Source organism: Cupressus sempervirens, chromosome 7, assembly GCF_028749045.1.
Source record: "Cupressus sempervirens isolate cs-2001-9-10 chromosome 7, ASM2874904v1, whole genome shotgun sequence".
NCBI classification, from domain to species: Eukaryota; Viridiplantae; Streptophyta; class Pinopsida; order Cupressales; family Cupressaceae; genus Cupressus; species Cupressus sempervirens.
In genome coordinates, this window is record NC_143124.1 from 596,249,963 (window position 1) to 596,276,165 (window position 26,203).

Genomic DNA, 26,203 nt, shown 5'->3' on the forward strand with positions numbered 1-26,203 from the left:
TCTTCTTCCTTTCTTGCCGTGATTGCTATGGGGCCTTCACCTTGGCGATGATGTTTTAATATTTTGCAGATTCATATAGATGGCACATTTGAAATACAACGTGCCTTCGAAATCCTGTTAATTATATTTTCCAGAATACTCTAATTCCATCATGTTGTGTATCTATAACCCTCTTCTAAGAATTATCAAATTCAATGAGACTCTAATTCTGGAATCAATAATTTGCTCTGGTGCGGATCAGGCAGCACCACAATTGTATTTATATCTAAATACTTTGCACATACCTGATGCTTATTAGCCTTTAGTTGATATATTCTGGAACTATATACATACTTCATCTTGATAACAATTTCCAGCAGCTTCTTTTGAATTTATCATTGATTGCTACACTGTACATTGCTTCTTAAGCAGATCACTTATATGGTCAAGAATGTTGATAGTTCCATGAATGATAATTACCGCAACATTAACATCTATTCAATCTCTCCATGCATATTTTTATTTTATCATTTGACATTTAATGCTGCACCTCATTATATACTTAGTCTTACTAGATCGTATACATATATATTGAAACATCATATATATGTAGTCTTTATCATTCTTCTTATCAACTTGCTTTTGTATTCGAACTTGTGCACATGGTGTTCTCTATATACAGAAGGACTTACTGTAATATGTTATTTCCCTCAACATCATTGTGACAACATACTTAACTCTGTTCATTAACTTTCTTGATGATAATTGCTCCACTATGGCATGCTGATTAGATGAAATGACAATCATATATAATCCATCAAGGACAATTTATGTTAAGTCTCCAACATTTTTTCTCAAATGGCGATAATAGGAGACTGAATCAATCAGCAAACCTTTATACAGTGCTAATCTGATAACCAAAACAGATTCTTGACTACCCCAATATTCTGACTGTGTCATCTTTTAAAAGGGCTTTGAATTTGCTGCTTAGATATTTTAGTGAATAAGTACCGCCCTGGTATTAGCCGCTGGTGAAATTATGGCAAATAAGTCCCTTTTACGATGCCAAGATATTGAGCTTACAGGCTTCTAATGGATTAGTTTGAGAGCATTAAACTTTTCAAGTTGAGTCAACTTAATATGGCCAGTTATCAACATTATGTTGCTTGCTCAAATTCAGCCGCTTGTGATATTTTGAGAAGACCAAAACTATAGAAATGTAAATGATCAATAGACATGACATAAATTGGGTAAAGGATAGGAAAATGTCCATAAATGGAGCATCTAAAATTTGGGCTCCATCAGATTGAAGAACTCAGGTTTGGTGGAACCATCTTGAACCACAGTGGGAAATAGCATCCTTGGTTGTTCTGCATCACAGCAGCCTTTATTGGGAAACCATCTCAGTCTCGAAAGCATTCTGTGCTCTCAATCATTCCAGTCACTTATCCGCCTCCTTGCATGACTCTATCATGTTGTTGTTCTTGCTTTGTGTCACTCTCCACTCTTCGAATCTGCTTGCAAAATAAGGCCCATGCCTTAATTTGTTGATTTGGTAGGTTGTGATTGCAAACAGGATTGTCAAGGGAAGAATAAAGAAATGCCCAAAAATGGGATCACAAGTGACTTTCGGACCTTGAGAAGTATATTGCAAGTTGGGAAAGTATTTCACTTGCAAATGGGAAGATATTGTTGCACTTTACATATTCAAGGGAAGTGAGTCAACTTGCACTTGTGATCGGGCCTCAAAGACCTGACTTCGAGTGATTTTTTAATGCATTTAGGACTGCATTCGGTTTTGGAAGATCACCTGCAAGTTTTGGGAAGAACCTTATAGTTTAGAAGTGTAAAATATGCCTTACAAGGCTAAATTCAGGTCCTAGGGAATAACATTACAAGTTGGGAAAAAATTGTAATGCAAGTGACTTATATGCACCTCAAGCCAATATCAGGTTTTGGAAGGTCATTGCTTGTAATCAGAACTAGTTACATGTTTTAGAGGACCCTATCTCAGAAAAGCATTATACTTGCAACCTTAATCGCATTTGGAACAATGTGAATGCAAATGACATTTTCATGAATGATTACAAAAGTAGTGCTACAAAACAAATTGAAAACCATTGCCCTCTACTAGCATATCACTTTCTGATTTCCACGTCATCTTGCAATCATTGTTCTCAATAGGAGTGCTCATAGTTTCAACACTCTTCACTCACATTGTCCTTTGTTTTCCACAACCTTATGTTGTGAGCATCTTCCTTCATACAAATTGTATCCTCTTTCCTAAATATGATAGTGATCATGCTTAAAAAACAAATAAGATGAGTGGAAAATGCAGAAGGGCAGATGGGGCAACAATTTAATAAGTGATCTGCCTTTCCTTCTGACCCTTTTGAAGTCACTCGTGGACATACACTACAGTGGATCTTCCATGATGGAAGATGAGTGGATAGTGCACTCATAGGCTACTCTTCAAGGTGGAGATAGAAGGTTACCAAGATCAAAGTACTTTCATGATTTTGCTCATCCTTGGTGTGGAAAGCAAAAGATTGGCAAATCTGGGGTTTTGAAAGATAAGAACCCCATTGAGCATAAAGAGAGGCCAACTAAATCTCAAGAGGACTATGAGTATAGGAAGAGTTCTTCCTGGTGTTGGAGCTTTGGGGATGTTAGGGTTTTCAAAAAGCAATCTCGAATTCCCTTCAAATCCTAGGCAGATGTGGTGAATACAAACAAGAAGGCTACTATGGTGGGATTTGGGTTAATTCAAAAGGAAGTTATGAAGGAGAGTGATCCTACCCTGGCAAATTTAAACCCTTTTAAAGCTATCTTCTCCAATCAAGAAGGTGGGGGTTACTGCAAACCCTAAGGATAAAAGCGAGGTTGCTCCTCCTAAGGTTTCTAGTAAGGATAATACAGATCTTGATGTTCCTCTGGCAAAATAGGTTTCTAACGTATGGACTCTAGTTTTGCTCATTAATGCGCTTGATTCTCCTTTTAACAAAAAAGTAAAATATATGCATTCCTTAGCAATAATCATTCGGGCATGAAAAGGTTTATTTGTCTCGGTTTCAAAAACTTCAGAGTCTGAAGTGGTATGATATTGTTTGATTGCAAATTTTGCCTATTGATACTTTCACTGTGATTTTTTCCACTGAAGATGCTAACTTAAAAATTTTAAATCAAATTTTTTTGCATTGAAAAGAACTTGGTCTTTACTTGTCCACGAAAGTCATTTTTTAACCCTCATATGGATCTCATGAAGGAGGTCGCAGTCTCGTTTGATCTTCCAAACATCCCTTAGGAGATACCCCAAGTATTGGAAAATCTGGGTAAATTGTTTGGGAATTTTCTGCTCTCTTGTTCTAAATTTGTAAATGGCTTTTTATTGGTTAAGAATTGTGTCTTAATTAATTCCTCTAATATGAAAGCTATTAATGGAATTCCTTTGCTACTGAAGTGGAAGAAACCCTCTTCAAATATTAACCATTTAGATCCTCGATCTACTTGTCAAGGACTATCCACTCTTGATATAATGTCTAAGGAACAAATAAATGACCTACTTAATGAAAATATGAGAACTAGTTCTTGTCCTAGGCTGAAAAAGTTTTGGAAACCTCTTGTGCTGCAAACTTTAATGTCTCTCGTCCCCAAGATGTTGGTCCCTTGAAATCTCATGCTATAGTTTAAAAGCTAAGTTGCACAAGTACCTCCCCCCCCTGCCTTCGGACCCAGGAAAGTTCAAACCGGTTCGAAGTTCGGGTCTAGTTCGAACTTGGTTCGACCAAGGTGCAATTTTTGCACTCCTGGTTCGATCTGGTTTGAACCCGGGTGAACCACCTTGAAATTTTTGAACCCAGTTCGAACCTACGGCTAAGCTTCTGAGTCATAATGAACTGTTTATCATTTTTTCAATATTAAATACCGCATTATAAACACATTTGATGGTAATCCATATCCAATGACACCCCAAGGTTTGAAGTTTCATTCTATAGCATTCCCAAAAACTGATCTTGTCCTCTGAATTTGCGATCTCTTCTAGTTATAAACAGAACCGCAACTGACATATAAGCAAAGTCAACCCACAAAATATAAGCTTGCATTCCCGTGTGACACATGGCTTCTTCTTTTTGCAAGCACAATTGTTGAGTAGTTCAAGAGATATGTTGCATGGGCCTTATGGAATTATGTAATGAATCCATCAAGAAATTGAAAGCTCTACCTTTATAAACTATATCAAGTCCTTGGCCAATAAGGTCAGTTTGAATTGGAAGGTATATTACATAATTAAAGGTAAGATAACTTGCCCAAAATCCAATCAAACAGCGATATTAAATGGCTTTTAGAACCTAGATGATTTAAACAGATTTTCTCAAGTTTCACCCTATTCTAAACTGTGCACAGAATATATACTAATAGATATTTTAAATCATTTTTATGAGATTCTATTATTATTGTGATGAAGGTTTACTTATGAAGTTTGTATATCAAGACTCTCAGTTATTGCTTAACACCCTTAGGTTTCTTTACATTTTGATATCTATTTTATACTTCATAGTACATAGCTTACTTCAATATTATATGTAATACAGCAAGTGTAGATTTGATTTTTATAATTGCTTATGGAACAAGGATAACATTCTAATTTTAACTCATGCTTCATAAATATATATAAATATAAATATATATTTATTTATTTATTTATTTATTTATTTATTTATTTATTTATAATTTTTACATGTTTTTGTACTAACGAACTCAAACCCCTTTCCAAAATTTTGTCAAACTTGTGAACCGGTTCTCGAACTTCTAACTTCAAACCGAACCTGAACCGGCAACTTAGTTTAAAAGACTTATGATAATTCCTTTTGGGGAATATTGCTCCTAAAGGGATCTCTTCCCCTTCCCATGCAATTACTTTGGGGGATTATGTTGAGTAACAAGATCAAAGGAAGGAAGCTTTGTGACAAGAATAAACAAAAGTAATTAATTGAAGCCTTCAGAAATGCTGGAATTTTGACCTGATACAAAGATGACGGTGACAGAGGCTAAAGATGATTGAGATTTAAAAATCTAAAAATGATTCAATTCGGTAAATCAAATTTCCTACCTCTAGTCCAAATCTTAGCATTCCACAAGGTATTTTGGTTTTTTGACTAGACCCAAATCCGAAAATTAGGTTGCTATTTTTAATGAGTTGTTTTAGGTTTATCCAAAAGGTTTGTAATAAGGTGGTGTCTTTTCACCCTAAAGAAGTGTGAAAGCCACTCAACCGCATATAGATACCTAATGTAAAATGTAAAAAGAGCAAGAATTCAGATTTGAGAACAAAAAATAAAATAAGTACTGATTTGCAGATTGTAAACAAAATATGATTCAATAAAATTTTGAGATTTCTTCTTCTCAATTGTTTTGTGGAGTATTTTCCTGTTCTGATCAGTTCTCTATTGTAATTATCTTGAAGTTCACAATTGCTACTCTAAGTCACTATGTGAATGAATTGTGTGATGCTAAATAGTTTGAACATCAAGATACATCTGAGATTTGTTTGGTCTAATGTGTCTTGTCTAATTGGTCTTTCGCAGTGAGAGTTAAATTCAATTAGACAAGTTGTGAGGATTATTATACAATTTCATAGCATTAGAGGTGTTGGTTCCCAAAACCGCAGATTGGAAATCCAAGGGCTTTGTCAATTCTCCAATAGGATCACTCAATCAGTTCTGGCCAACAAACGGGAATAATCCAAATTTCCCTACACTTCAAGCTTCGCTTCACCTAGGTGGGTAGACCTTCACTTCAAACTGATCACCTAGTTCAAAGTTTTTTTATAGCGAGTTTAGACTTGGTGGGTTCTTAGATTGGTAAAATCCACAAACTCAATCAAATAAGTTTATATGAATGCTTAAAATAATTGAATGTTTGTAGAAGATTTTGGATAAACTCTTTGCAATAAGGAAATGCAAAGATTACTGACTTCAACTATAAATCCAACGGTTATATTTCAATGATTCAAAAGACTAGTGTCTTTTCTTATTCGGGCATTAGAGTCAACTACAATGAAGATTATTATGTAGAACCTTATGAGACAATATTCATCAAAATATCATCAATTACTCATGTGCTCTGCAAAAGACAAATCTTTATATGCAATTTGATGTTAATCCAAAAGGAATTTAAATTTCTTACATGGGAATCCTGATTGGCCAGAGATGAGGAAACACATGTATATTTCACACTATTCCTGTTTGTTGAACAAAGAATAGCGACAAAATATAATACATGAGCCTTATTTGGAATAATTCAATAATTGTTTTATTGATCATAAAGGACAAACCTTAATCACAATTTGAAACTCTTTGCCTTTTAGCAAACACGAACAAAGGATCTTTCATTTATCATTAAAATATGACATTATTTTATGTACAAGTCATGTTTTATAATCTACAATCCTCCTTACAAGGCCTGAATACATCTTTTTTCAATTTGTATCTCTCCTCCGAATATGTCTTGTTATTATTTCTATCTATAAAATACCCTATATATATATATATATATATATATATATATATATATATATATTCCATCTAAGAATGGATGCGAATTTTCAAAAAGCCACATCTCATACAAACGAAACAAATCACATTTTAAATAAATCATTTGCTATATTATGTGGTTCGGTATTTTATGGCATCCCTAATTAAAATTAGAGATGAATAATGCTCCATCCTCAATTTATACTTCTTGCGCTGAATAGTTCCATGAATGGCACCAGCCATAGTTGTTTTTCATTTCAGGCATTCGCTGCATACTTGATATTAGTTGGATTTCTTACGTAGACTCTATGCTTGTAATCACATATGGTTGATTTTGATGTGCCGTCTTCAGATTTGACTCGCCTCACTTTGTGCTTCACCAGGATTTCACAGATTCAACAGGCCTGTTATTCAAAAATTTACTTTCACTTTCAATGACATCTTAGGGGCAGCTCTCTTTTACTAATTTTGTGCCTGATGATTCTCGCACATTCAGAAGTGACATACGTATTATATTGCCTCTGTGTGTTTGTCATGGATTGACATTTGGTGCCCCTCATGCCACCTTCAGCAGATAATAAAAAAAAAATTCTCTTCAGTATCTATCAAGTAAACACCATCGATGCCAAACAAGAAAATTCTTAATTGCTGTCACTTATACTTGTCAAGCCAACGTTGCATATCCTTCTATTCTCATCATTCATATATTTAGTCATGTCCCCAAACATTTTTCTCATCAATCAAGGTTTAATAACTTCCTAAGGAACTGTTATATGATTCCATAATTGACTGTACATGGGAAGATGATCCTTTGATGCCTGCTGATTGCAGATAGTGATATCAAGGAAGCTCACTGTAATGTAAAAACAATATGATTGGCCTGAAGTTGTTGATTAGGAGTCAGAAGCAATGATGTTCAATAGTGTAGAGGTGGATGCAGACTGTACTTTCCAGAAAATGTTTGCTGATCGTTTTGCTATTTGGGTCTATAAACAATAACTTTTCTTGCGCACACAACAGCTGCCTTAATGTGTTTGAGTGGCATTCTTCTATTGTTCTCCTCTGAATCTCATCCAATTTACTTGGGCTCATACAGCTGAGCTGAATCATTGTTATCATTGATGCTTTCTTAAAAACTCAACCCATGATGACTAAACCCAGGTGAACAACTTAATGAATGAATCTATGCCAGATATATACTCTGCCATTTATCACTGCAAAGTGCATATTCTGTCTAGCTTATTTAATACCTATCACGTCTCAAGAAAGCTGGTGTATGTATGTGTGATATTTGTATTATCGCTGCAAGCCCAGACTTAAACGTTACCAACTGTCACACATGTTGCTGCTGTCTAATGTAAACCCCAACAAGATTCATTACTGATGTATCTAACTATTTGCCTCCTTTTGAGCCTCATCTACATTGTTGCCATCACTCTTTCTTATTGCCAAGTGGAAGTTCTAAGACTGTATGGAGGATTAATGACATCCAACCATGTATATTAGCAAAATATTGGTGAAAAAATAGGCTTTTGAAGTGGGATGAATCAGCAAAATCTGGTGATAGTAATATTCATCCAGCCATGATATATGTTTTTCTAACATTATCATAGTAGAGATAGGTGATAGAATGGTATTCAAGTGGAGGCCCTAGTCTTCTAAATTGGGGCTCCATCAAGAGGCTGGGTAGTTGACAGGTTCATTCAAGGGATAGACTTATAAACTGTCCTTCAGATTTATACATGGGGTTTGGAAGTGGACGACTCTATTGCCCAAGCAAGGAGAAGGCACTGATCTACTATATATAAAATATTCAAAATTAAAACAAATTTTAGTAGGAAGATATCAAATCAAAAGTTAATTGTAGACCACGAAATGCAAATAACTAAGAGTAAAATTGAAAGGGGCTTAAGACTAACTTCAATTCATATGTCAAATTGAATTGGTCAAGTAAGAAATAAAACACAATAAGTCTACCACCATATTTTCAATCAAAAGAAGCGAGGAAACATCAAAATATCAGGTACACCCATCTTGGTTTGGTAGAGCCAGAAGTGCAGAGGAAGTCAACTACGAGTTAGTTACTCATGTTCGTTGGCCAGGTCAAGTGGAGAGTTTGAATATAGAATCAGGTACAATATTAAAACTTTGCAAGCAGTTGATTTGGGAACCAACAAATTGGTGATCCTACTGGGGAGAACATTGAAGATCACCATTGGGAAGAGTCAGGAATTGTGCACCTACTTTTTAAGGTGACTTTGCTGGAGTGAAGAACCTGGAGAACCAAATAAATTTTTCCTCATCAAGAGGTGGTGACTCTACAAAATTAAAATTTGTTTATAGCTGCAAATTCTGAAAGTATAAATAGTGTTCACATAAACATTCATGTAAGAAAGAGACTATGTTGTGTGATCAATCTAAGTTGCATAATAGGAGAAATTTCAGTATTGATAGATACAAGGCATTAGATTTTTGTGGCATCATTGGTCATCCAAATGCTATCCCATCTGATGTCAGAAATGAGTTACCAACATTCCATGGTGCAAAGGATGAATCAGCAGAAAAAAGTTAGAATATCTAGTAGAAGACTATGAAGTTGATCATGAAGACATTATCATGAATCTCTTTGTATAATCCTTAAAGGATGAGGCAAGAGAGCGGTTCTCATATTTACTACCATACTCCATTTTTCCATGGGAGGAACTCAAAACAACTTTCATTTTTCAATTCGGTGAAAGAGTCAATGAAACAATTTTAGTCAAAGAATTCACCGATGTTTGCATTAAGGATGGTGAATTGATGCCAGCATTTAATTTTAGATTTTCAAAATAATTCAACAAATTCCAGAGCACATGAAGCGTAATCATACATTTCCATTATTATTTTACTTGGGTGCCTTTGATGAAAACATGAGTTACAAATTAAGGAGGTAACAACCAAGCAGTTTGCATGAGGCATTCATAATTGCTATAGATATTGAGAACATGTAGAAATTTTATATGTGGTCAAGACTCCCAAAGAAAGAAGCCATTCATGAAAATAAGCAATACAATAGGGAAGTAAATAACATCTCAAGTGATTCCCAATTTTCTACACCACCTAACAAATCATTTTCTAGTGGAAGGTATGTGCCTGGATTTAACTTAGGAAGTAATTTATCATAAGAAGATGGATCTTATGAACCTCAAATCTAAGCGTATGGGAAGCCATATGATTTAAAAGACAGAGACATGAGTAACTTGAATGAAGGTTGTAAAATTAGTTATAAAGGGGCTTCATTTGTAGCGCATTATTATGAGAACTGAGGATATGTCAATAGTTATGTTGATGGAGATAGTGAAGAGGGTAAGGTTTTTTTGTCTTCCTTCCACATATGAAGATGATTGTCATAGTCATTGCTCTTGCAATACACATGATCCGCAATCAAATATACATAAGCCTATATATAGTTCCTCAAAACAAGAGTTTATTGTATATAATCACAATATGGTTAAAAGTATAAATCAGATCAAGCCCAAGGTTTCTTATCAAGAAAATGGTAACATAGTACAGATGAATGGTGATGTTCTATTAGAGATTAATGAAGATGTACATTGTGAAAAGAAAAAGGAAAATAGATATGTAGTTGAAACTAGTTTGAACTACTCAAACTCACCATACAATGAGGAAATCAAGGGAGATCAAATAATGCTTTGTCAAGGAATATTGGAAGATACTTATTATAAGTTCTCTAATCCACTATGTATGGAAGAAAATGAGTTTGCAAATAACCAGAATGTTAAGTCAGCCTAAAATGACAAATTGTATGGAGTTCAAGTAAAGACACATAACACATGCTATGAGACTTGAACATGTCGATAAAAATGATGATAATGACTGTTGTCCTGCATTTTGTCACCACAAAATGTAGGTAACAGTACGAAACTTTTCAACTTAGTTTTGCATTTCTCTGAGTTTAGTTCATTACTTAATTGGTTAGTATTGATCAACCAATCAATTTCAATTGATATAATGAATCCTTTTACTGAATGTTTTCGTCAAGTATTTTAAACTTTTTTGTTTGTTGAGCCTATGCTTGATTTTGAAGCCTTCAATGTCCTTTTTGGCTCATGGAGGAATTGATTTGGGGTTTTTTTGATCCATATCATTGTTATTGGAATCACATTTTTGCCATCCACTTGAAAAAACGATTTATTTTGGGGCAGATTTGAAACACGTTTTTGATTAAAAAAACGTACCAAGAACTTGCATTTGTAAAAAAATGTTGGTTTTTTGAGGGATTGTCGGGCACATTTTTGGCATTCCTATCCAAAAAATGTCTCATTGAATGCTCATTTTGAGTTCATCATTGCAAGATTGAAGAGGTCAAAGTTTTTTTGAGAATTCTTCAAAGTTGGAATTTCTTTCTCCTTCATGCTTGGCTCTTAATCTTCAAGTAAGCGGACATTTTCCATTTTGCTAATTAATTCATGCTTATCTTGTTGTTTTGATGCATGTTTTAGCTTGATGTTGCACACTTGTTGATATAGATGCCATGAAAAGCGCATTTTCTCTTTAAAAATGATGAAAAGTCTCATTTTCATACTTTTGGGGTTTTCCCGAATTCCAAATTCGAATTTGCATTATGAAGTAACTTGCTTGTTGACATGTTTGAGTCTAATACCAAAGGTATGTGTTTCTTTTGTGCTTGTTTTCATTGTTTGTTTGCTTGCTTTCTTGTTATTCTTCATTTGGAAGAAATTGCAAGTTCTTTCCCAAGAACTTGAGCACGTTTCACTTCACTCCACTTTCCATCATCGTGTGCAAGTGCATCATTTCATTCCATATTCGCCATTACATCGCAAGGCACATTGCATCCATTCCTTTCATATGCAATTACACTTCAAGAGCAATTACATATAATTCCACTTTTCATGTCATGACACATTGCATCTCATTCTATACATGCAATTACATGTAATCTCACCCTCCATCCGTATTTACACGCGATCTCATCCTTCGTTCCCAATCGCATGTCACATATACATGTAACTCACTTTTCATGCAATGACATCTTGAGAACCCGTTTTTGACTAAAATTCGTTCTTTAAAGATCAAAAATTTTCACTTGCCTTAAAGCATATTCATAAAAGCTCACTTCTACTTCATGTTTCAATCTTCTCAAGTCATATTTCAGCCTTTACATATGCATGTTATCTCCTTTCAAGATCATTATATTAGATCTTTGAAGTGTCTAATCCATCCTTCAAACCTTTGTTGCTAATCAAGAATCAACGTTTTTATGGTAACAATATCCTCTGATGATGTGTTCACATTGTGGAATTTTCATGTTGCAGCACAAGCACAAGAAACGCCCTCATTCATAATCAGAAAGAAAAATGAAATATCAATTTGATAAAAAGTTGGCTCCTACAACTCCATCTTAGGTCACATCTATTCTTGATAGTGTGTCAAATACAAAGATCGAGCATGTAGATATAATAGATTTCTTGTGAAGGATAGAAGCCCCTGCTAATCATGAGATGAAACGCAACAAAAGGAGTAATATTCATTTGGTGTCTACATTCCCTATGGCTGCCCTAGAACCGGAATTTGTTCTAGGATGTGCAAAGCATTTTAGTTCAAAGTCTAAAATGATCAAGGATGCAGATGGTAATTTCATTATTAGCCTTGATCTTGAGGTTATTGAACAAATTTTCAAAGTACTACAGAGTACAGAATGTTTGGATTTGACAAAGAAAGCATCTTGGAAAATATGGAATGAAAACAAGGGAAATTATCAGAAATATGTTAATTTATATTGGTTGGATTCCAAGAGAAGCAATTTTTCAAGATGGCCTAAAACCATTCACAGATCCAGTTTTAACTATCTCTGACACTCAGTCATAACTGTTCTTTGTTCTATTGCTCGGCTTTTACTGTACTTGACACCTTGTTGAGATAATGGGTGTTGCACACATTGCATAATATTGTTATATTATATTATTTTATTTTGGTATGGAATATTGCACCTTGATGGACGTGCAACATGTAAAGATTCCTATGGGATACACTTGATGAGTTGTATTGTAATATTGTGTTAATATTCGATGTAATTATTTAATATTGGGGAAAAGAATTAAATGTTCAATATTAAATGTAGGGTTAATGGGTTAGGTAGCACATGGTTTATGTAATACCACTCGGTGGTTTTGTGGGATTTGCTACTATATAAGCAGCCACAAGAGTAGTTGTAGAAACAAGACAAAAGAGAAAAAGGCAAGACTTGAGCAAGACAAGGCTTGACAGGTTAGCCAAGGGAGCATTTGTGAAGGTTGGAAGCATGGCATAGGATGTGTGGATTCAGGTTCGTTCACATGGATTGCTTGGTTGTGGCTATGGCTTTGAAGGCTTCCATGGTTGTATTGCAATGGTGATTTTGCTGAATAATACATGGTGATGGATGCTTTTGGAGCCTAGATTTTTTCCCTCAATGAGGGTTTCCCAAGGTATATCTTGTGTCACATTTTTGTGCATATGTTGTCTATTCTCTTACATGTGGATTTTAATTACATATTTATTTCATATCTATTATGGGTTACGTGGAATCGGTTATATTGTTTGGTTGCAAGTTTCCTTACACATCTTCCTCTGATAGAAAGAAATCTCTCAAATTCAAATTAAAAGGTGGAAAGGGATTTAAATTATCTCAAGCACCTGAACAAGCTCAAGAGTCAGAAGGAGAATCAGATGGACTCAATAAAGAAGACGAGGAGGAAGAAGGAGAAGTTGTGATCATATCTCCTCCACGAACTACATAAACTCAGGGACCATCTATGCAAGAAGCACCTTTTTTGAGTGCAATAGATGATGATGTAGATGCATTCTCCACTCCCTTCACACCTTCTATCCCAATTTCAGAAGTAAATACATTGGCACTTTCTATATCTTCAGCAACTCCTCCCATTTTAACACCTGAACAATGTGAACACTTAGGGAATGTGTTCGTGGATTTTCCAACCCTCACAGAAGGCCAAGTTTCTCAGCTTGATACATCCCTGACTGGTTTTGAGTTGTTCATGACAGAATCTTCCTATCATGCACCCATGATTTCAATTGTACAAATTGAGTCATGCTTAGTCACAACAAAGATACAATCACGATCAATGCCTATGGTCTCCACTGTACCTGTTTCTATAGATGAAAATTTCAATTTGCCTACATGGTTGAGTAAGATACGATGAAGAGAAGAAAGGTTGTAATACCCCCAAATGACCTTCCTATTAAGAAAACTAAGTATAAATCTTTAAAACATGAGATTGTTTCTAGGATCATAGTTGATTCTGAAAAGACTAAGGTTGTAGAAGTTGTTGAGCAATTGGTGGACAAGCCAATTGAAGAACTTAGTCGTTCTGATTAAAGTTCACCAAAGTGAAAATTGGAAAGCAGTCACGATTGGGTTGTTTACAAGATGCACTTGCCAATGTGTCAAAGAGCAATCATGAATTATGAGAGAAGAAAAATCAGCTCAAATAGGAGGTTGCTCGTTTAAATGAGGTCATTTGACAGCAATCCTCACAACATGCAGTTGTTGCATCCCAAACATCTAAAAAAAAAAGGATAGTAGAAGCTGCAAAGTCTTGGATGGGAGAAGTTGTTTCTAAAGGAATGCAGGCCATTGCAAATACGACCAAAGTCCTTGGACATATCAAAAGTGTGGAAGTAATGGTACATGATTTCACTACATCTTTGACTCAGGAATCTAACACTTTGAAAGAAATTATGAATGACTAGGATGAGATTGCCAAATTTAATCTAGACGCCATGGTCACATGTGGCGCTGTTCCATCTTGTGAAATGTTTTATAGATGCCACAAACTCATGGGTTATAAAGAAGATACACTAAGAAGCTTGAAACAAATTTGCAGGCAACCTTATAAGATTGTCAGGCAATAGAAACTGGAATCATGAGCGACTTGGAACAAATGGGATGTCAAATTCTTGATGAACAAGGTAACTTGATTGCAATTGAAGGAATGACTTTGGAATATACAATCAGGGTCAATGCTGATTTAGATTCTGAAGATTTTGGTTCCCATACAATGAACAAGTTTGCTTTGTACAAATCCTTAGCGAAGCACTTCTAGGATTCTCTATCGGCAAATTCCAAGATTGTGAAATCAGCATATGCCAATGCAATGAGGATAGAAGTCATTTCAAATACAATGGAGATTTTGGATCTTCCTACAGACCGTGATGTCATCATCAAATTCAAGGCACTAAAGAACAATCTTTAAGATTGTTATTTTGTTTTCATGTTTGAAGACTGAAGAGGATGTATTGCATGAAATTGAGTAATTACATTAATACGATTTGCATGTGTAGTGACATGTAATCCAATAATTTCTCTTGTTAGTTAAACCGGGTCAAAGTTGATTGAGTTGCTCCCACTTTTTCCTCCTTCTCAACTCCTTTGCCTATATAAAGGAGTGGTCTCTCGTTGTAAAATGATCTTTTATTTTGTATGCAAGAGAGCTCTAGAGAAATTGTGCAAGCATAACTTTGATTGTGTAGCATCATTTTTAAAAAAAAGTGAATACAAAGAATCAATTGAAACTGAACTTTGATTGAGTGCAATTGTTACTTGTGCAAGTTAGAGGCTTTGATTGTGATTTGCATTTTTTATCTTTGATTCATGTGTTTTTTGCATTCTTCATAATTGAGTATAAAAAAATTAGGAAGCAATCGAAGCTGAAGCTTTGACTGAGAGTGGTTGTAGAGATACATAGACTAAAAGCTTCGACTATAGCTTATATCTCTTTCTTGATTCACAAAATAGTTAGAATCCTTTACTTCTGGAAGTCTTTGTGCCCCAATAGTAAAGGTTATTCTTATAGCGTAGATTAAAACCAGACTTAGAGACAAACTGGTACGCTTTCAACTAGTCTTTGAATTAGTGTTAGTTTATCGGTATCACGTTTACAACTCTAGATAGAAGTGTAGTTCAAAGTTTCATCTTGCCCATTACTCACTCCATGAGTAAGTGGATTTTTTCCTGAAAGCTAAGAGGAAAGAATATTGGTAATAATCTTTTAAAATCTCTCAATTTCTTGTTTACCTTGAGTTGATCCAAGAAATGGTGAGAAGGAGGAGCCTTCCCTTTAAGGTAAGAGAGACTTTGTCTCACATGCTCTGGCTAGTCATTCTATTTTGTGACTGAATTTTACTCAAAATTGTCAATTGCAAAATATCCACCGAACAGTGACTATTATTTTCTTGCTCATATGGAGAACGATGATACTGCACAGTATGTATCATATGATGAGGACATGGACATAGATTCAAATTTTGATTGTGAACCAAAGCATTGTGATGAACAAGAACCAAAGGAAATAAGCATGCATCCTAGGGAGGAATTATATTTAGAAATAGGAATTTGGATAAGGTATTGGAGAACATGTCTTATGATCAAAATTCACAAGAAATAGAAATAGATGATTGTTTAGATATGACTAATAATGCATCAAAATTTTCTTTAAGTTATAATCATGATAAAAGAAATGATGACGCCAATGGAGAAGTGTGTTTTCTAACTAACAAACAAGAAGCATGTCACGAGTATAATAACAAACATGCAGAGTTATCAGAGTGCAGCAACACTACCGGTCAGGGAAATATAAGTGAAGATGAGTTTGGAGATGCACTATAGAATCTAGATGAGCTTTTTATTGACAATCTTGAAGAAAATACTAATGTGTATTTATACAATGGGGAACACAATTTATAGATGCAGGATAAAGTCATTGATGGTCATGATAGAGGCATAGGTATTTTTGGATATGATTTTGAGATATTCAATAATAGTGGGCATAATCGCTTAAGGGAAATATCAACATTCTTTACCAAACATATCTTAGTACCATTTACAAATTGAGACTATTGCAAAATAATGAAAATCTAATTTTTTACAAAGTTAAATGTGAGTCTTCAGGGTGATAACAACCAAATAAGGTTGTGAGGTACTAAAGCATACAATAATTTCTCGACACTGGGTCTGCTTCTCCAAAGATAATTGAGATCTTGCCATGCTCACAGGGAGCATATGTCCCCAAAAAGAGCCACTGATGGAACCCTAAATTTTTGCAAATTCATAAGTCCCAACCCATCACCATGAAGCAAATTTCTCCATACTTTCAGGATTAGGATGAAGGAAATGGTTACATATGCACCATATCGAATAGATCAACATTATCGGGGAAACATTGCCTGATGAAAAGAGTGACCAATGATAAGAAGGTGCATCGAAAAAAGTCCTACCGAAAAGGTTATCGATGTAAGAATGATGTTCAATATGAGTAGCTCTGTATTTTCCCAATGCCCAATGAAGTTATCGGTGTACATGTTGCCAATAGGAATTCATCAATATAATGTGTAGCACAGGGGAGTTGGCTAACATGTTATGTCGATTCCTGATGTGAGCATCGCTAAAACCTTGCGCAATGAAAAGCATCAGAGTAACAATGACAATTGGTCAAGAATGATTTCAGTTTCCCCAATGCCCGATAGAAAGATCAGGTTGTTACATAACGATGATAATATCAGGGTAATAGATGGTAGCGGACAAAAAGAATTTAAGATACTCCGATACCCGATGAAGGCTTCGGGATTGTGCATGTTGATAATACAATCACATTGGAGTAGGGTAAGTGATCGGTGGGCTATGAAGATGGATATCCCAATGACTGATGAAGCTAGCAGGATGACTTATGCTAATGCAATTTGGCAAAATGATGTTGTGCTAAAAAGAGGTTCTAAAAAGACAATTTTTTTCATTTTAAACATGATACATGAGGTGTTTGCGAAACAGCGAGAATGAGGTAATTCAATGAGAAGGGGATCAAGGACGATGGAAGCATATGATGAGTAGGAAGATCAAAGGAAGGAAGCTTAGTGACAAGAATAAACAGAACTAATTAATCGAAGCCTTCAGAAATGTCGGAATTGTGACCTGCTGCAAAGATGATGCTGACAGAGGCTGAAGATGATTGAGATTTAAAAGTCTAAAAACGGCTCAATTTGGGAAATCACAATTCCTAGCTCTAGTCCAAATCTTAGCTTTCCACGAGGTGTTTTGGTTTTTCGACCAGACCCAGATCCGAAAGTTAGGTAGTTATTTTTAATTAGTTGTTTAAGTACTTCCAAAAGGTTTGTAATACGGTGGTGTCTTTTCACCCGGAAGAGGTGCAAAAGCCACTCAACTACATATATATACATAATGTAAAATGTAAAGAGAGCAAGAATTCAGATTTGAGAACAAAAAATAAAAGACATATTGATTTGCAGATTGTAAATAAAATATGATTCAATAAAATTTTCAGATTTCTTCTTCTCATTTGTTTTGTGGAGCATTTTCATTTTCAGATCAGTTCTCTACTGTAATTATCTTAAAGTTAATAATTGCTACTCCAAGCCACTATGTGAATGAATTGTGTGATGTTAAACAGTTTGAACATCAACATACATATGAGATTCGTTTAGCCTATTGTGTCTTGTCTAATTGGTCTTTTGCAGTAAGAGTTAAATTCAATTAGACTAGCTGTGAGGATTATTATACAATTTCATAGCATCAAAGATTGGGTAGTTGACAAGTCCATTAAAGGGGTGGACTTAAAAATTGTCCTTCAGAGTTATACATGGGATTTGGAAGTGGACGACTCTATTGCCCAAGCGAGGAGAAGGCACTAATCTATTATATATAAAAACATTCAAAATTAAGTCAGATCTTTGTGAAAGATATCAAATCCAAAGTTAATTGTAGACCAGGAAGTGCAAATAACTAAGAGTAAAATTGAAAGGGGCTTAAGACTAACTTCAATTCATATGCTGATTGAATTGGTCAAGTAAGAAATAATATACAATAAATCTACCACTATATTGTCAATCAAAAGGAGAGAGGAAATATCAAAATGTCAGGTACACCCACCTTGATTTGGTAGAGCCATAAGTGCAAAGGAAGTCAACTACAAGTTAGTTACTCTTGTTGGTGGGCCAGGTCAAGTGGAGAATTTGAACATAGAATTAGGCATAATCTTATAACTTTCCAAGCAGTTGATTTGGGAACCAACAGGGTCAGCCACAATTTCCTAGTTCAGCAGGAAGCAGACCTCAATAGCACTTGGTTCAGCTGAAGCTAAGTACATAGCAACCCATTTGGCAAGTTGTGAAGCAATTTGACTTTGCAAGCTGCTTACAAGTTTATTTGACCAGGAGTTGGAGCCTACTATGATAAATTGTGAAAATCGGAGTTGCATAAAACTCTCAAAGAATTCAGTGTTTCATGATAGGTCAAAACAGATTGATATGGGATATCATTTCATCAGAGACAGGGACTGGAAGGGAACAATTAAGTTATAGTATATTTCAACAAGTGAAAAAGTTGCAAACATACTCACCAAACCCTTGGTAAAAGAGAAGTTTGTTTTCTTTCGAGATGAGCTTCAATTGGTGGTTAATACCTTCCTCACTAAAAGTAAGTGTTGATAATTCTAACTCAAAAAGATAAGTTAGAAGTAGAGTTCAATCTGGACTCTACTTGGAGGAAGTAGAGTTCAAGTACGACTCTACTTGGAGGAAGTAGAGTCAAGTAGGACTCTACTTTAAGAAAGTAGAGTTCAAGTAGAAGTCTATCCACCTAACTAATTAGTCACCTAAGAAGTAGAGTTCAAGTACGACTCTACTTTATGGAAGTAGACTTCAAGTAGGACTCTACTTTAAGGAAGTAGAGTTCAAGTAGGACTCTACTTTACCCAACTGCTGTTATAAAAGGAAGCTAAGGGTTAGAGTAGAATTCAATTTTACTTTTTCTCAAGGACATTGAGAGGTCAATTATCTTTCTCAAGAAGGACAGAGAGAGAGAGAGAGAAGAAATTTCTGATTTTCAGCAAGGCACAGAGGAGAAAGTTTACAGCAGTCAACAGAAAAGGAGAGGGTAGTAATACCAAGTATATCTCAGGTTTTCTGTTTTGTTTGTAACTTGTTTCAGAGTCATTTTCCCATGTACTAGGAGCTCTTGTAAGTTCTGAAGTTGTTTTGAATGATGAACTAATTGAAGAGTATATGAACTGTGCATGATTGTGTTTTCCTTTCTTAATTTTCTGCTGTTTTATTTCGTTAAATAAATCTAGTAGTGTAAATCTAGATCTGATCTATTTACCTAGATATTGGACTAACCAATATTAACATTAAGCAAATGAAACTAATGAACAAAAATGAAAATATTTAATAAGTATTACATTATCATCAGGAGCAATATCAATAAGGAGAAACAAAAATTTAAAATACAGCATCATCCAATCACACTGTTGAGGTGGCATCAATATATAACGAGCAGAAGGTGGTCTGACAAATATTAATACAATTACTACCATTCAATGATTGATCATTGCTTGGCACACAGATTTAATCAAGGCTAGCCCATCTTTCTTGAGCTATGCAGTTGCTTGATGTCATTGGCAGGTGCCCTAAGAAGGCAATATATTTTAATCTGGTATCAATCAATTTGGGTTTTGGCTTAATCAAGCATTATCATTGGCTTCCAACTTCACTTTCAACTATGACAATGTTACTGGAAGTGTACATTAAGTTACTTCACCAGCCAGTTCGCATTGGTTCAATGCATTTTTCTATTAACAATGTTTGGGAACGACAGTATATCTTCTACTTCTAATCCACCAGCAATCAATCTACAACATATTGATGCTGGCTGTGACACTATTGTTTCCTTTTGACTGCAACCAATTTGATTGGACAGAGATATTTTCTTATTAGATTACTTGCAGGAGTGCTTGTACTTGTTAGTGATCATCATCAATACGAGCGACTTCCAATGTCAGTCAATCATTATCAATCACTTTTGCACACCTCACTTACCAGAGATTCTCATCTGATCAGGTTGCCTATTTTGCTTATCATATTTGAAGGTTTTGGTTCTATCACTGCATTTTTTGAATAATTCTATTAATCTACAATGGTTTCTACACTTCATTATTTGATCATATTGAAGAGGGGGAAATATAGGCAGTGGAGAGATTGCATTATTAACAATCTTCGTGGGCTTCCCTTATTGCCAGATTTGAATATTCATTATTCTCTTGCAGTCATACTTTGTCAAAAAAATGATAGGAAATGCCATAGGGATCTAGTCTTGGAGTTATTTTTGATAATGTAGATGATGAGATCTTGGAGTCTATTGTTGATCTTGAGTGTACTCATGCTCTTTGAGCTCACTTTTGGAGTTATACGGAGATATTTATGCTCAACCCTTCCCAGATGACCCTATTGCGTCTCTCCATTCTTCAGAAAATATATCATATGCTTGTGATACTTTGGAGGCTTTTGACACTTCAGCTTTACTTCAGAGGTTTCTGATTCTTCTTCATAGATAGGGGCTCCACCTTCCCAATCATTCACTTCTTCGAAGTCGCTAATTAAGACTTTCATCGTTCCTGATCAGCGGAGCTATCATTGTCTTTCATATTTAGTTAAGGACATATTTCAGTATATTCATCTTTGGAGCTTGTTCTATATCAGTTTCCGCATAGTTCCAGTTTGTCACTTTCTTGTTTGTTTGGAAATGTACCTAAATGGATTGAAGCATCATTATCTTTCATCATCAAGAAGACACATTAGCATTTTTCAAAGACATCTTCACTCTTCATGCTTTCATCTTTCACTGCAAATCCAGAATGGGAAGCACACCTGCAGCTATATATGGTTTTGTCTCTTTCTAAGAGGAGACAAGTTGCTTGTAAGCATTGGATCAACTTTTGTCTTCAAACACTTACTATCCTTGCAGGGGATTATTATGTATGGGGGGGCTATATAGCCCCTATGTTTCTCTCCTATGGGAGTATGGGAGGTTATCGATTGGATTCTTGTGATGGATGTGATTCTTGAGGGCTATTGATGTGAGACATCCATACATCACTTCATCTTCTGCATATCTTTTGTGAGAGGAGTTTTGTCCTATGAGATTTTCTCCTTTTCTCTGTTAGTGAGAGATTAGTTGCATGATTAGTTGTGCATGGGTACCTAACATAGCCTAGTAGCCATATTGCATTGCAATATCTTCGATCTCATTGTTCATTTCTCTCATGGTTGATAGTTTCCTGGTTCGCTCCCTTAAAGTGTGTGTAATGTCCCCTAAATTTAAATAAGGAATAAATGATATTAATTATTTGATATTAGTTAAATGTTCATAAACTAATATTATTTAATTAATCATAATTAGTTAATATTGATTAATATATCAAAACTAATATCAAATAATTAATTATAATGTTAAATATTAATTTACAGTTTGGGAAGAAGTTATTTATGGGAATGACGAACTGAAATGTTTCTTATAAGAAGCATCAAGGGGAAGATACAAGCAGGTTGGAATTTAATGAATGTCAGTTTCTTTCGCATTGAGAGCCAAAAGGTCATTTCACCAGGGAAAGACCCGGTCTAATGTTGGAGATCAAATGACAGGAAGGTGTTTAAAGCAGAATTCAGAAGTAATTGAAATATTAAGTTAATCAGGTGATATCACCAATTTGCATTCCTTTTTAGCATTGATACACACAGGCCAACACTACTGTTTGTTGGGGCTCGTACCAATTATTTATTCTAGCAATCTACACCTCCAATATTGCTTCAGAAAAGACAAAGTTAATATTATTGTTGGAAAACGATGACTTGAGGATAGCGTGTCGCTCATTCTGAATATGAACTTGGACCAGTGTTCACTCTTTTTTAACTGATGCATATTCTGGACACATTGATATAGACACACGATAGTTGGAGAGACAGGAATCATCAAGCTGCAACTCTATTGTTGTAAATTGCTGTTATTTGGCTCATTGGACTTGAAAGCCACAGTGAAGGTATTGCTGGAGACGCGGGGGTTTGGTAAGAAGATGCAGCCATTCTGAAGACAAGTGTTCCAGAAGCAGGTGTTCCATGAGGAGAAGCCACACAGCTGCAGTTGGTCATTCTATTTGCAAGAAAATAGCCCGTAGCAGCCAAACATTGGGAGTTGGAAATAACCAGAAGTATTGACAGCCAGAAGCTTGAGTGCAACAGTCAGAAAACTCACGAAAAATATTTAAACCATATAGAGAGCAGTACAGGTGCACAATTATTTCAAAATACTTTTGGAAAGTGTACTACCTGTTGCTCAGATATAGTTGAATGCTGGCACATTAAAGAATGATTTGTATCATTCTAATTTCTTTTAAATAAAGATGCTAGAAACTTATAAAGAGGTTCATTTGAATTCTGGAAAAGTTACTTGTATTGCCTTCCCTGAAAATATAGCAGACGTTGCATTATTTCTGTTCTTGGCATCCTATATCTTCAACATAATATTATGGAAACATATAAAGTCTGCAAAAAAACTATCAAAGATGTGTGAAAACTGTTTGCTGTAATGTTCTTGCAGGTAGAATTAGTCAACTCATCAACTGTTTGTCAAAATGACTGAATTCTGAATCATTGAAAAGCTTAGTATAAGGATCCCAATCTGAAAATAACAGTAGGGGATTTTACAGTATGGCCAGCTTCATGGCCTCATAATTTTTCCAACAGTGTTGACTAGGCAAAGGAGAAAAAAGCAACATCATCAGCCCAACCAATGAAATATATTAGATATATTGAGCAAACAAGGGCAAAATAGGAAGGTAAGATGGAGGAGATAAAGGACTACACCCAGACATAATGGCATTATATTTCCACAGCCTATGAAGTTAAATTAGAGGGCTTCTGTTTAAAACTATGCGAGGGTTTTTTAATCAATGCTTCGGATCAATGTTTATGATCCATCATCAAAAAGAGGAAAAATCCAATCAATGATCAGAAAGACAGGATGGGCACAAATGAGCATGTTAAAGACAATTGTAAGGCAAAAGGAGGGTGCCAAAAGGAAAGGCATCCAAGGCACAAAATACCTCTCAACATTTACCTGAGCCGACCAACCACAGTGTTGATTTGGGAGGTTAATATACCTGCAAGTCTTGTCAAATCAAAATGCTGAGAAATCAACACAAATACATAAATATGATCAGAAATCAGCATTATATTCCACAACCCATGAAAATAAATTAGAATGCTTCTAGTTAAAACTGTGTGAGAATTTTTGAATCAATGTTTTGGATCAATGCATATGATCCACCATGAAAAAGAGACACAAAATGTAATTAATGATCAGAAATACAAGATAAGACCAAGGAGGTTAACAATAATTTTAAGGCAAAAGGAGGGTACCAAAGGGAAAGGCATCGAAAGCACAAATAGCTCTCAACATGCACTTGAGCCAGCCCACCCCAATCTTGCTGGGAGGACATTATACCCAAAAGTCTCACCAAAACAACATTCTAATAAGACGATTTACAGGTGTATACGTATTCTAGTTATACTGGAACCATTATAAAATAGACTGATTCCAATTAACATACAACATAAATGTAATGGTTTACTACTGTGAATTTTCTTTCATCACATTTACATAGTTTATCTGCAAGAGTCATCATGGTTGGGCATTATAGATTATGCTAGATTATATTGTTCTCTGACCGCTAAATATAATGATGCTCTTCATTTTGCACCCAATGAACGTTTGAAGATCTGTGCGACAGATGCATGCCACATACCTTGTCAATGTAGGTGTTGTGTTCCAAACACCTTTGCTATAAATGCTCGGCTCTGTTGTAAGGACACCACCAGGAGGATGCACTGATGTGGAATGGTTTTGGAGAAAAATCTTAACTACCAGCTAAATGACATGGGTTGTGTCACGATTAAGTCTACGCCTATTGGATGTAGCTTCTTACAATATAATGGAAAAGTTGTTTAAAGGGGTGTGCAATATTTTTGTTCTAGAGGTTTTGCAATTTGAATTGATGCCATTGTAATTGAAGCTTTCTGCAAGTAATATTGAAAAGAATAAAATAATATAGTTTTCAAATTCGAGTGTTTTTAAGTACACTTACGTTTTCAATGAAAAGGGGATTTAATCCCAGATACCCGTTCATTTCTTTGCTTATCAGTAGATATTCGTACTGTGTAGATCTGCATTGTTAGAAATTGTCCTATACTATTATATACTCTACATGCTCTTCTTAGTGTTCTTGTCTCCAACAAAATCTCAGACAAATTGCATATGTCCTGTACAAGATTTTAGCTTGGTTGGACTAAGTTTCAATAGCAAGAGCGAGCATGAAGATGAATGGAAACAAAACGAATGAGTTTAAATTTAAAAATAGAGCATGCCCCTGTCAGAGAAAACCGCTATTTCTTCTTCCACTGACATAACATGCCGAATTTTCAAGCCCTATAAAATTCCAACTTATGTGCCTTGATAACTATATTTTATCAGCGACAGGGTTAATCACTGTGCAGTAGAATTAAGGTTGCCCAAGTCACAGAAGCCGCACTGTTTCGGTGAGATTGAAGGTAGAGAAGATCCCCACCTCCTTTCTGATATATATATATATATACTTGCAGGACTTCATGAAAACAATGATTCTAAATGTCCCTGTGTAATCAATCTGAATAGTTTTGGAGGAAATAGAAAATCGAATTGCGCAATTGAAAATCCTAAAGAAGCACCAACCTCGGGAATGGTTATTTGAGTAATCTTGAGATCCCTCTGAACATCGAGATCATCGTAATTGGAAGATATCCGAGTGTAATTGTTAATGTTCTTCTCCTGTAGCTGGACCTCTTCGGTTTGCCTCATGCTGTTTCTATTGCATTTACATGGAAAACTATCTGTGTCATAAATTTGTGCAAGTGTGATCTGCTTTTGTGTTCATTCCCTCGGGTTTTACAGCTGTGCTCATTCAAGTCACACAGATGTTTAAGAGTATCTCTCTGTTCGAGAGTCAAAAGGTCGAGAAAATTGAAAATATACATAAATTGGCTAAAATATTAATTTGGATCTTTTCTTTTTTTTATAGCATTGTAGATATTGTGTTAAGAAGATCTTAAAAACTTAATTAATTTAGGTTAGATTCTATTTAATTGATTTAAAATTAAATATAATTAATAGGGAAAATAAAGAAAATTACTAAAAAAATATAAAGAAATGAATTTTAATGTTTCTTTAGATTTTTAAATATTTATATGTAAAAAATGTAATTCTTTTAAATACTACTAATTATTGAACTATTTTCAGGCAAGAGTCTACAACATAATGGTAAAGTGTGAACTTTTTATCGAAGAGGTCTTGGGTTCGAATCTACTCATGATTGCACTTAATAAGTTATAATAATAGTAACTAATTAAAACACATAATAATTAATCTTGGCTTCGGCCACTTATCAAGCAAAAAAAAAAATTATTGAACTATTTTCTTACAAATATATTTATTGTTCCTATTTGTAAGATTTATCAACCTTATATTCAATGGGTTGTCCAAGAGGTATGAAAGATCAATTAGGTAAAAGAAATTGTTTGTTTGTTTTTTGCATAAATTTGTGTTGTGCATGAGGTCAATTAGTAGACTATATAGCAAATATATTGATCTCTAAGCCTATGTTGTCGATCAGTGTCCATACACTTAGTCATTTGATAGTCATTTACTAAGCAAGATACAAGGTCATCACTGTGACCAAGTTATCTAGTAAAGGCCAAGCATACAACACTTATATCAAGCATTCAATAGAGACTAG

The 26,203-nt window shown here is 35.0% G+C and overlaps 1 protein-coding gene across 2 annotated transcripts in view; it reads right to left on the reverse strand.

The window, feature by feature from the left end:
• LOC149548150 (metal transporter Nramp6-like) overlaps nucleotides 1–25,310 on the reverse strand; it is a 178,329-nt gene extending 153,019 nt beyond the window's left edge. For both annotated transcript variants that reach the window (XM_089792176.1, XM_089792177.1), the window contains exon 1: nucleotides 25,144–25,310. In XM_089792176.1, the coding sequence (XP_089648302.1) occupies nucleotides 25,144–25,269 (126 nt within the window). In that variant the 5' untranslated portion in view covers nucleotides 25,270–25,310. The remainder of the gene's footprint in view (nucleotides 1–25,143) is intronic.
• Nucleotides 25,311–26,203: the final 893 nt, after the last annotated feature.